The 13,403-nt window shown below is 40.6% G+C and overlaps 1 protein-coding gene across 4 annotated transcripts in view; it reads right to left on the minus strand.

Annotated features, from left to right (window-relative positions):
- Window positions 1–860: 860 nt before the first annotated feature.
- fam168a (family with sequence similarity 168 member A) overlaps window positions 861–13,403 on the minus strand; it is a 47,987-nt gene continuing 35,444 nt past the window's right edge. For 2 of the 4 annotated variants that reach the window (XM_084063834.1, XM_084063831.1), the window contains 3 exons: window positions 10,896–11,076; window positions 9,671–9,826; window positions 861–7,148 (listed from right to left, as the gene is read on the minus strand). In XM_084063834.1, the coding sequence (XP_083919960.1) occupies window positions 9,690–9,826; window positions 10,896–11,076 (318 nt within the window). In that variant the 3' untranslated portion in view covers window positions 861–7,148; window positions 9,671–9,689. Of the gene's footprint in view, window positions 7,152–9,670; window positions 9,827–10,895; window positions 11,077–13,403 lie in introns of all 4 variants that reach the window. The other 2 variants (XM_084063833.1, XM_084063832.1) reach the window with 2 other exon arrangements.

Below are 13,403 nucleotides of genomic sequence, written 5' to 3' on the forward strand. Positions count from 1 at the left end.
AGGCCTAAATTAACCCTTTGAGAACTGGAACTGTCTCATTTTTAGACTTGAGCTAAAAAGCATTATTTTACACTTTGGGCTATTCAAAAATAGCAGATATTTTGTGCCGCGCTACGAGCTTGTAGATCTGTAATTCTTTTTAAATCGTGAAAATGTGTGCAAATCTTTGAAAATATATATTTTTAAAGCAAACATTTTTAACTCAAATCGTTGCTTCTGGGGGTCCCTGGAACAAAATATTTTGATGGGGTCTGCGGCCAAATACATATAATTTTGGGGGTCCTTGACATGAAAAAGATTGAGCACCACTGATATAGAAACATACGTTTTTCAGAAAACTGTTGAGATTTAGGAGACATGTAGAATCGGCTTCAGGTCTCAATGGGTTAAAAGCAGTGCATAGGTCTATGTCTGTAGTAAGTGGTGTAAGAGTTGCTAAATCAGACAGGATGTAATGTGTCGACTGCAGAGAGAAGTGAAAACCATCCCGTCTTACCCAACCTAAAGGAAGTCCTGTTGTCTTTATTTCCCTTTCACTCTACTCCAGTGTTTTCCGATCATAAGGTCGAGACCTATTTTGTGTCACAGTTTTTTGGGGGAAAATAGTTCAAATAAAGCATTTGTGATTAATTCATGATGTGTTCTTGTAAAATATTTTATTTTTGAGTCTCTAGCTGAAAAAGTTCTAACCCTTGGTCTACTCTTAAAACATGTGGGTGATTTCCCCGCTTTTAAAAAGGATAGTGATATAAATTACATTTGATTCACACTTCCCTGGAAAATGTAATAATAATCACATTCAGGTGTGCATTGCCACAAAATACAGAATAATTTCACGACAGACAACGATTTCCTTTTATAGGAAAATTTTAATAGTTATTCAATGTTCTACATTTTACAGTAAATATTATACAATTACAAACTTGGCTTAGTTATAGTACTAAGATCACTAACTGATCTTCCAAAAAAAAAAAAAACCCTCAACAACAAAAACATTAAAAAACCAAAACGAAAACAAAATGAAACAAATTTACACTTCATATCACAAGCCTGACGCAGGTCCTTAACTCTGGACCAAATAGCTAACATACAATTCACTTCTCTCAACGTTAAAAAGACGTTGGGCTTCAGTTTGTAACACAAACGTATGGCAAGAATATACCACCGTACTGTATGTGCAAACTGGGTACCAAACTAAACTTCCAAAGGTGGGGTTGTTCCTAATACTTGATCACGGAAGATACAAGTACTTTTTCTTTTTTGGAAGACGAGGAATTTCCACTTTTTGCATCACATTTAGTGTCAAATTAGACTAAAAACAAGATCAATCTCGGACAAGTTGAAAATGATAAAAAGCTGCAGCAGAACACCGAAGACATTTAAGAGCCTACTATGAATTAGTAGTAGTGTTTCAATTTATATTCATGAAATAAACCTGCTAAAACTTGACGACTGCAAGGCAAAAAGAAAAAGGGGGGTTGAGGGGAGCTGGACAAAAAATGTAGTTTAAATGTATCTGAATGCATCTTCACTTTCGTTTTAAATGTGGAGGCATAACATTGAAATGTAGTTTAAAAAAAAGAAAAAAAGGATGAAATCTGCATTTAAGTCGATTACTGTTTGGAAATGTTGCAAAAGTTGGAATGATGCACAAAGTGCAGGAATGAAATGATGTAATATCGAGATTAAGACAACTTTGTGTTTTTTGCCTCCAAACACAGTCTTAAAATTGTCGACTTTATTATAAGTGCAAACTGAAACAAAAAGGAACATAAAGGGAAGGAAGCCGTTTCACCACCCCGATTTAACGTGACTCCTCTGAAACTAGAAGCTGGAACAGCTAAACCAGTCACCCTTTAGTGAGTACCCCACCAGACGGGGCCAGGAGCACGTCTTCCTGAGCCTAGATCCCCGGGCCCACAAGAACAGACTACCTTTCCTTTTCTGTAAGCTCACAACTCGTCCACGACACGTTGAGAGCTCATAGATCGGCTATTTTCGGTCCATGACTGTTGTATACGACTAACTAAATCTGGCTTAAGAAAGACTGCAGCAAAGATAACATCTTATTTCAGTCCAAAGAATCAGCCAAACTTAGTTCGGCCTCATACTTCTGTCTTAAAATGGCACTGGTGAAAGGACAATAACTTCTGTACCAAGACATTTATTATGAATTATGGTCAGCCCATGTCACATTTTTCACATTTATGAGTCTGCCCAAAACACTTGAGTGGGTCTCATACATTTCTTGCCAAATATCTGATCTTAGGAACTTTATTTACTTTTTCTTTCTTTTTTTAAAACAGCAGCCTGGTGACTGTGTTCCATTTCAATCCGTGACCTTCCAAAAAGGTCAAAATGCTATGGCACCACTACCATATGTTATGGCAACGGTGCCATCTAGTGTTCAAACATGCTTGGTGTATCTTTCAACATGATCAAGGCCATGATGCGATCACCAATAGTAGTGTTGTCAATTTGGTCATCATCGACGGAATACAACGCTTATTCCGGAGGGGTGGTGAAAAATAGAAAATTGAAATAAAAAAAATAAGCAAAAGTCAAGAAGAAATGAGCATGAATTGAAGAGAGGGAGAGTAGGTGTGACAGTGGAGGGGGGTTGGCATGTAGGATTTGATGGCATTTTGAATGACACTAAATACTCATCAGAAGTGAGCTGTGGCATCGTGTGAAAGCAAGGGATCGATTCAGTGCGACCGCCGATATGCATTCAGAACGCGAGAAAACAGGACCGCAACAGGAAACACATCTACAGGAAGCTAGACGTTAAGGAGTCAGAATTCACCAGCTAGTTTACTCAAGAAATAAAGATATTTACTAAATGGTTACATTTTGAAATATGGCACATAATGGAGGGGCTTGGGGAGGAAAGTTTGCAAGAAAAAAATATTGTAATAATAGCTATTCACCCCACAGAAAGAAAATGGATAGAAAGGACACCTCCCTGGTGTATCGTGGTAATCTCTTTTGATTCACAGACAGTGGATTAGCATTCAGGAATGCTGTCCGCTCATCCATTAGAAGTTCTGCGATTGGTCCTCTAGTCCCTTCCTTAAACTCAGGGTCTGTAAATTCAGGGAACAATAATCAGGCAACAACTAAGTTTCCTGGACAACGATGTGGAAGTTCAGTGACCGTGGGAAAACGGCACTGGTACCGCAACCATTTGTGACACCAAAAGGATGCCCCTCCTGGGCCTAGTAGCCAACTTTGGTGACATGACGACGGCCCCTTGATTGCGTCGACAAATCTCCACGCAATCTCATCATCATTAAGCATATTCACATGGCAACCATTTTGAATCGGATAAACACGTCGCTATTAATCCGTTTTTGTTTACACTAGGACCAACATGTGAATTCTGTCAAAGAACCCCTCCCATTTTGCTTACAATAATGATGGTATCGGTGAATAAACTTCATCACTTTATTATGTAAATGTTAATTTAACCCCCCCCCCCTCCTCCCTACACATGGCTGCCGTGTGAATGTAGTCAATTGACAGACCTTGCCTTAACTTCCCCCTCCTCCGTGACAAATTATCTTGAGGACAGAGGTTAAGAGTTAAAAATATATAGATATATATATTAAAAGCACAAACAGTAGCTGCCACACTAATGCAACCATGCTTAGCTAGAAACACACTACTGTACCACTCGCTGTATAAATATACTGCATTTTCTTTTAACTTAAGAGATCCAATGTAATTGTGAAATACACCTGAATATTATGCATACCCATTATGACCGCTGACGGAAAAAAAAACGAAATAAAAAACTTAAACCGACTTAACCAAAAAATACTGACACCAGTAGTGGTTGGTTAAATAAATCCGTAAGAAAAGTTAACATAACACTGCTGTCGTTAAGTCAATCTCTTGGTATTTTTTATTGAATTTAACAAGGCCTATTTGGGTAATTTCAGTCATTTCACAACCCTCAGTCCCATGCTATGGTCTCCTAAGTAAATGGAGGTCAATGGTAAAAGAAGGTTTTACATTTCTCATTAACCTCCCATGGCTTTCCTTCGACAGCGGCATTATGCGATACTCTTTGTTGAGAATGATCCTACTAGCGTACAAACAGGACTAAGAACACCTCACCCGACACTCAACCCTTTTCAACACATTTTATTTTTCTATTGAATTAAATTACATTATAAATGGCCTCTTTCTCCCTCTTGCACTACAAAGCCTAGGTACCCGTTACTTGCCATTAAATTATAGTAATCAAGGTGGTAGTAGTTGTTGTTGTATTTTTGTCTTCTTTTGTGCAACGTTTCATCACAAAGTTATGCCATAACCAAATTCTTGATATGTTCTATTCTTAGCTGTAACTGTGATAATTCTCCGACAGAGGCTGCATATGGAGCCTGTGATCCATATTTAAAGATTACAATAAGCTTTTACCCCCCCACAAAACAAATCGATTTAAAATGCTGATAAAATAATGACTGTGCGGTAACAGTTGGAGGCATTCCCTCTTATTATATTATTGCAATATCAAACCACTTGATCTACACACTTTCACTATAAATGCTTTTGTTACAACAATCTGTACTCTAATATTTCAGTCGCTCTTATTTTTCTTTTTAGATCCTGAAAAACGGCACTGACTTTATTAACCTAAACACCCGCCCCTCTCAAATCTACCAACAATAGCCAATGACAGGACACTAGTGTTTTCAGGCACACAGATGTTATGAATAATGGCTCATATCCCAGTTATGTTTGTATCCATATTACAGTATATATGGATGAAAGATGTTCAGGGTACCAATATCCCACCGTGCACGGCGTGCAAAGCACCAACCCTGACAGAATTCAGCAGAGATAACAGTTTCCTGATTATTATTTTCTATAAAAAATAAATGCATTCAAATCTTTTTTCCCATCTTTAGAAGAAGGATTGCGAGTCCTCCTGGACCCTAATGAATTTCACGGAGAGTTGCAGCTATACCGTCTCTACCGAGACAAGATTTTATGTGAGGCCATTTTGTAATCAACGTTTCATGCACGTGAACCATCTCAAAGTGGCCACACGGGCATAAAAATGGCCACCTCCCGACATCCACCACAGGCATGAAGATGTCATCTACATGTCTGTCCCCCATGCAGTGCAAAAGCATCCAAATTACTGCACACAAATCCTGAGTATTAATTTAACTACGAGACGGAAACAAATGGTCCCTTATGGGTTCATTTGGTTCCGTTTGTACGTCCTCAGAGTTAAATTAACGCTCGGGATTTCAACGGTGTACACACTGCATTACGGGATGGAGTGGATAGAGCCGAATGCAACTGGTCCATTATTCACTGTGTGCCTCAAGCCATCGTTGAGTCCCGATCATTAGTCCTAGTCTAGGAGGAGGAACAAGAAGACCACATGTCCACAGACGTGTGTGGATAGCGGGAGAGGGAGGTCTATAATATTATAGTGTATCCCCCACTCCACTTCCCCACAATATGAATAGATAATATATTCAGTGCAAGCTAACATTGCTTGTGTTTGTGTAGCTCCTTGCAGGCAGAATGTCATCACCTGCATGTTCACAACTTGTGACCATCTGTGGCTACATGGTCTTCTCTGCTCCTCAGAGCTCCTCAAACCCTGTTTGCTCTCCTCTTGTGCCCTCCTAGTGCCACCAACGTCCCTTTAAATTCCTTCTCATTGACCTGAAGACACAGCCCCTCTACTGGCTGTGTCCACCACACACACACACACACACACACACACACACACACACACACCCCTAGACCCCCATGTATGGTGCACGTATGTGTATGTTTTGGTAACATCATAATCGGAGGTAAGTGCCACAATGTAATCCTGATTAGGTGTTGTGAACTCAGCACGGGAGCCCCTGCACGTGTATGTGTGAATTTGTGAAAGAGTGCACGACCCCCTGCATACTGTTGACACACGATTATAAATATTTTCACGTCTTATAATAATAATTTATCAGTCTACACTAAGCCACATACAAAAAGCTAAATGACATGACCTCGAAATGCTCTCTAGCTAGGTTAACAATAAATGACGTGATGTGTCTCGCTCACGACAAACACACTAGCCTGCATAGTATGTAGCATGAAGTACTTGATGTGTCGTTTAGTGCATACTAGGCACTACGCTAGTGTGGACAAACTGGGACATACACCGGGACAGGTTAAAGCCTAATTTATGCTCCGAAAATAGCCGATCTGCAAGCTTGCGACGCGGCGCGTCCGCAACGCGTTGCGAGCGTGTTGGTCGGCTATTTTCGGCGCAATGAAGTATAAATCAGGCTTATCGGTAGGTTTAAGTGCTCTGGTCGTAGTGACGCAGCTCACCAAGGGTTGTCCGACGGACAAAACACACGGAATGACAGAGATGACTGACTGACAAGCTGGAAGACCAGTTGTCTTCTGGTTAAACAGAAGTGGAAGGTGAACTGAAAGTAGACAGACCGGAATGGAGGATGTAAAAGAGGGGGGGAGGGGTATAGGAAAGAGGGGTGGGATAGCCAAGCTTATTTGGCCAAGTGTAAAGAGAAAGAACCTCGGTTAAAAAATCCTGAAAAATAAAAAGTCCTAATAAAAGTTAAAACCCTGTGCTGATATCTAGTCGGTAGAAATTTTGGCAGCATAAGTTTATGAGGGTAACAATGGCTGTGGAGATGAATGATAATAATAATAATAATAATGATGATGATGATGATGATGAAGTGCCCAATAAGACTCCAGCCAACTGAGTAGCAGGCGGGACCACACACGCACACACACACACACACACCAGCGCACCATGGCAACAGGAGCAACCGACACCCGTGATTGGTCAAAGAGTCCCTCTGGAGTTTCAATGACAGATACAGCAAAGGAAGTGAGGAGTGAAAAAAAGAAAAAAAACGTAAAAACAAAAAAAAGATTAAAAAAAATATGTATGACCGGTTGGCAAATGAACTGAGAATTAAAAAAAAAGCAGCTTTTGTAAAAAACATTAGAGAATGTCGCATAAAAACAATAAAACTAATAGTAAAGTGGCTGTTGCACTTTAGTTTTGTTCTTGCAGACAGGTGCCGAGTTCCCATGGAAACCATTGGGAGCCCATGTAAGACTCGAGTAGTTGCATACGATGGCGGACTCCAGATCTGCTGGGAGGAAGAGGAGATGCGTTAGTGACAGGAGAAGACGTCCTCTGCGGGCAAGAGCAGGAAGGGATTATCTACCTTACAATTGGAATCTACAGTCATGCGCGAGAATGTTTGTACGTACGTAAGTTGCATCAGTGTTGCCAGATTGCGCGCGAGCAACAAGCAACCAGCTTCATGCAAAAACACAGCGCTGCGCGCTGCGCACTGCGCATGCGTGGACGCAGTCTCCCTAACCAATTACACGCCACTTCACGCTTACAACTCCTGGACATGGCAACCCCGGCTACCCCGCCCCCCATCCAAATACTGTCTGTCTGACTCTTTGGGAGGGTTAAACGCAGCGAACGCCGTCTCGCTGGGCTGAGCGGGCTGCTTCATCAATCTGTGCCGCACATTCTGGTCCTGCAAGAGCCTGTGTGAATAGATAGAATAGATAGTGAAATGTGTCCGTCTCTCAGTTTGCTTTCGTTTTCGGTTTGCGTCTCGAAACAAACACTGCTGTTGCTCTCGCTTTTGGTTTGCGTGTCGAAAACGTCTACAGCCTACTACACGAGAGCCTCGCGCCAGCGACTAGACGGAAGGGTCGCGTAGGGTCTAGTATTAATACACTCTAACCACAAGGCCACTGAACTGGTAATGCATCGCTCTGGCATCATGCCATTCTCAGTCTTAGAATAGGTCAGATTCTTGCTCATCATCAGGCTGTTTCTCAACCTGGGCAGTGGTTCACAGCTGCCCTGGTTTGCCCTCCTTTATCAATTGGAATGTAAAAAACTGCTTATTTTTTGCCGGACATAGGGTTGCCAACCGGTGGGCGCGGCATCATTGTTTGTGTGGCATGTCAGCCTGTTCCCAACCCTAGCCCTAACCCTAAAACCGAAATAAAGTAACCAAAAAAGTAACTTTATCCGCGGGAAACCCGTAAAAAATCGCGAGGGACCCATTTCCCGCGAGGGAAAAATCGCGAGGGACCCATGCACGCACGTTCTGGATGTTGGCAACCCTAGCCGGACACCAACGTCCAAGTGAGATTTATCAGAGGATCCTATACAGCCAAGCCTAGCGTACATTTGGTTGGAGCTTTGATAAATGCCACGGCGATGCGATGCGTTGTGAGCTTGTAGATCTGCTATTTTCAAATACCCAATGCAGCCAGATCTGCAATCTTATCTGAATGACTGTTTTCACAGGGATTATTTTCCAGTGTGTTACATTTTACATGTTGGAGTGGATATATCTGACCAGATGCCTGTCAGACGGTCAGACAATGCTGCTACGCATGTCTATAATGGAACAAACAGGTGCAGCCAAAGTCTATACTCCCTCAGACCTGACGCGAGATCTGAGCTAGATTGATAAAAGCTGGAAACTGCGGTGATCTCGCCGTACGCCCCTTATTTGGTCTACACCACACTGATAAATGAGGGCCTTTGTATTTATTCTGAAGTCTATGCCAGAGCTATTGAGAGAGAGAGAGAGAGTTATGACACTCCCGTACACTCCTATTGTAAATTAATAATTTTCATATAATATTCAATATTTACCATGTATTGCCAAAATCAATTCAATTTGGAATTTGTTTTGGTGTACTCTGAAATAACGAGAATGAGATAGAATGCGTAAGTAACGATTGCCATGTAGAAACCAATAGTTCCAAAAACTACTGTATAGTTCCAGCGTTAAATCCTCATAATGGATGTTGATTAAGCACAAGCAATACATGAACCTTGTAATTGAACCTTAAAGTGTTACTAAAGGTAGGGTAAGTGATTTTCTTTGGTTAAAATAAGTGTTAAATAGCTCTATATTCTGATAGTGCTCATTGCTATAGAGTGTTTGTTCAGTAAAAGGAGTCTCCTTGTCTCTCCAGCTCTTTATTAAACAGAAAATGCATTTTTGTTTCAGTTTCAGTTTAATTTCCAATTGTATGCAATCAGGACAGAGAACTCAATCAGGATATAGATTAAAAAATTGGAAGTGATGACACTAAGAAATGAGCAGACAAAATTGGAACTGGAACACTATAAAAATGAAGCTTAAAAATGGGTACTTTCTCCTGATTGGCTGAGATTTTGACACCTACAGTACCGGAAAATGTATTTTCTGTTTATTAAAGAGCTGGAGAGACGGGGAGACTCCTGTTACTGAACAAACACTCTATAGCAATGATTACTATCAGAATATAGTGCTTTAACCTTTTAACATAATAATTTTTGTTTTAACCCAAAAATATCACTTACCCTACCTTTAAGGTCAAATAAAGCTAAATGGAGCAAAACAATTGATAGTTAGGAACCAAATGGACCCTTACGGGTCTGTAACTCTGAGAGTGTACAAATGGTTCCATTTGCACACTCTTAGAGTTATGTGGGGGGTCCGTGGCCTAATGCCCACCAAGCTGGGGGGGGGGGGGGGGGGGGGGGTCCTTGAAATGAAAGAAACCACTGAAATAAACACATCAGAAAGCAGTAGGTTTCCCAGAGACGACAACAAATAGACACACAACCAAAGTAACTCACGTAATGAATGGGTGGGGCTCTACCAGTGGGGTGGGACGTAGCTGTACCCAGGTGTCCCCTGGGGCCTATAGGTTGGCACGGTAACGGGGTGTCCCCCGATCTGAGCGTGCTGGGGTGTTGTCAGCAGGGTCCCTAAAGGGAAACAGTGACACCGGTCTGGTACAAAGACTGAGACGTTTTATGAGGGCAAACAACTCACTCAAATCATGGAAACATTGTAGTTGTGTACAATACAGCCGTGGTGTACCATTATGGAGTACATTGTAGTTGTGTACAATACAGCCGTGGTGTACCATTATGGAGTAAGAAGCTAACATGATGGGCTGAATATTAAGAACATTGTGGCACATAAAAAATGTTATGTCATTAAAGCAGGGGTCTTCAACAGGGGGTCCGGTCCCCTAGGGGGTCCTCAGAGCTACTATATAGGGGGTCTGCCAAATCTTTGTGTGATTTCGTTTTTTTTTTACATTAACTTGAACCCTAGAATTCCTTTTCTGAGGGGAACATTAAGCCAAAAATAGCAGATCTACAAGCTCTCAACGCCTCGCGCTGCGAGGCGTTGAGAGCTTGTAGATCGGCTATTTTTTTTTTGGCAAAGAGGCTATAGGTGTAGAGGGAAAAAATAGCAGACTAAGTACAAAAAAAACTTTAATCTGAAACACAATTTTATACAATATAGAGGGGGTCCCTGCTTCATCTCTCTCTCAGCTAGGGGGTCCTTGGCCTGAAAACGTTGAAGACCCCTGCATTAAAGCATCTAGTTTGAACCGCTTGTTTTAACCACTTTCAAATTATTATTATTATTATTATTCTTTAAGGGCTTTACAGCACAATTACACTTTGGTAGAGGTTTATATAAGTCAGTGGGGAGTTTTGAATGATCCATTTTAAATGAAACTAGAAAATGTGCTCCTCGGAGCACAAGTCTCCGCCAGCAGACCCGTGCTATTTTAACCAAAGGACATCACTTACCCTATCTTTAACCATAGTTTTCTAGAAATGTTCTGATTCTTAGATTAGAACATCTAAGGATTGGAACATGTTAGCTTGGAGAACGAAAACAATAGTCTCCTGGCGGAGACAACTATTGAAAATACACCGTACTCTTACTTCATGGCAAGGTAACTACACAACCCAAACCTCTACCAAAGTGTCCATTTTTGTGGTTAATCTCTAACACACAACCTACAATGAAAAGGACAGAAAAGGCTACTGGCATTACCTGCGCTCATGGCCATGGTTGTCCCTGCTACCATCCCCATGGCAGCCATTTGGTTGTTGCGGGGATTGGGCATGGGGGCGGGGTAAAGAGCTGCGGAGGGGATGCTGTTGGGCTGCACCACCGTAGTGTGGTGGATGACGTGTGGCTGAGCCGCATACACTGGCTGGGTATAGTACGCTCCCTGTGGCAGCAAACACACAAGCAGAATGAGGACACAAATATACATACATAATAATCTGCTATACAGTGGTGGAAAAAGTACTCCCATTTTTTGCTTAACCCATTAAGACCTGAGGCGATTATGTGTTCTAAATCCTAACAGTTTTTTGAAAAAAAAAAATGTTCAAGATTTAAAAAAGATAGCATGAGCTATGAGCTTGTATATCTGCGATTTTTGAATAGCCAAAGAAATCTTAAGTGACACAGATGCTGGTGGTCATCCAGCTGATGACCTGGAACACAGTTCCAGGTCTTAACTCATTCACTGCCTGAATTATTTCTGGCCGCGTTTGCCCACTGCCAAGATTTTTCATTGAAAAAAAAAAGTACTCAGGAGCCGAGATACAGAATTTTTAAGTTTTAAGTTAACAAGGAAGTGGATGGGAGTCTAGATCTTCGAAAAATCATATCTCCTTGGTCTTTGGGTCAAAAAAAAAAAAAAGTAAAAAAAGTCGTTTTAGTCGTTCTAGGCAGGCATGGCTTATGGGACAGAAGTCGTTTTAGTCGTTCTAGGCAGGGAATGAGTTAATGGGTTAAGTAAAAGTATCAATACTGCAATGTAGAAATACTCTGTTACAAGTAAAAGTCCGGAATTAAAAATGTACTTGAGTAAAAGTGCAAAAGTATTGGAATCAAAATGTACTTATTGTACCACAAGTTACTCATTATGAAGACTGTCCCATTTCACAACTTGACCAGAGGGACACAACTCTTTTGAAAATTGCAGATCTACAAGTTCACAATGCGTCGCATTTGGGACGCATTGTGAGCTTGTAGATCGGCTATTTTCAAATCACCGAAATGTATATAGGGCTGAAGTGGTTAATGTGTTTTGTAATAATAATACAAATCTACAAAGTAACTAAAGTTTTCAAATAATTGTAGTGGAGTAAAAGTACAATAATGGCCTCTGAGATGTAGTGGAGAAGTAAAAGTACAGACATTTTTAAATACTCCAGTAAAAATACCTCAATACCTTAAAGGGTAAGACCACTTTGGTAGAGGTTTGGGTTGTGTAGTTACCTTGCCATGATGTAACTCCAAAGGTGGACAAGAAATCAAAAATAATTGCTCCATTGATTAGAAATTGATAATTCAAAATATGCTCCTCATTGACTTACATTGTACGGTAAAACAGCTCTCAAAGTCACTCTTTTAGCACGTAAACGAACACAAACAAAGCTGATTCAGACAATATAGAACATCATCAAACCCAGTACTGTTTTTTTTTGGATAAAAATGTGAACTTCCTGTTGATTTTACTATTTGAAGATCCGAATCCGGATCCGCGGATCCAGTCCGGGTTTTCTTCTTAATAAAAATGGTAAAATCAACAGGAAGTTGACATTTTTATTTAAAAAAAAAACAGTACTGGGTTTGGTGATGTTCTATATCGTCTGAATCAACTTTGTTTGCATTCGTTTATGGGGTAAAAGAGTGACTTTGAGAGCTGTTTTACTTTACAATGAAGAGCATATTTTGAATTATCAATTTCTAATCAATGGAGCAATTATTTTTGATTTCTTGTCCACCTTTGGAGTTACATCATGGCAAGGTAACTACACAACCCAAACCTCTAGCAAAGTGGTCTTGCCCTTTAGGTACAGTTCTTGAGTAAATGTACTTAGTTACTTTACACCACTGCTGCTATATAATGTTCAAGTTGTGGCGTGTCTGTGGTGGGCGGCCAGAATATGCCCAAATATGGACATTGGTAAATCGGCGTCGTTAGGCAACGGTTTCTGTTGTGTCTGACATCACATGCCCATCACCGATGTCAGTGCAAATCGATTCAGCCTGAATATAGACATGACTGTTTTCTGTAGTGTGTGACGTAAGATCAGCGCTCAATCAGTGACAGAGAGAGACAGAGAGGAGAGAACAGAACAGAACAAAAAAGTTGTTGCTGATTTGCTGAGTCTCCTCTCATGCACATAATGGATGTGCATACTGCACACATTAGAAACATGTTACATTTGTCTAAATAATCAACAATGGGTTTTCTCCAGTATACGTATCAAAAATAGGAATTGAAAAAATCCCCAAAAGGTAGCACATCCAAAATTTCAAATGAAATGGAGGACAAAGTACTCACTTTTTATTGGCACATACCAATAAACAAATCAAATATGTTATTAAATTATTGATTAAGCAGATATTGTAGCAGCATTGGTAATAGTAATATAGACAAACTATTAAATAATAATGTACACATTTTTTTCTCAGATATAGCCAATCAATTGTATTGTTTGTACCATAATGTGTACAGTAGCAGCAGAACGCCAATTC

The sequence above is a fragment of the Gymnoscopelus microlampas genome (assembly GCF_963454915.1).
Source record: "Gymnoscopelus microlampas genome assembly, chromosome: 8".
Taxonomy (NCBI): domain Eukaryota; kingdom Metazoa; phylum Chordata; class Actinopteri; order Myctophiformes; family Myctophidae; genus Gymnoscopelus; species Gymnoscopelus microlampas.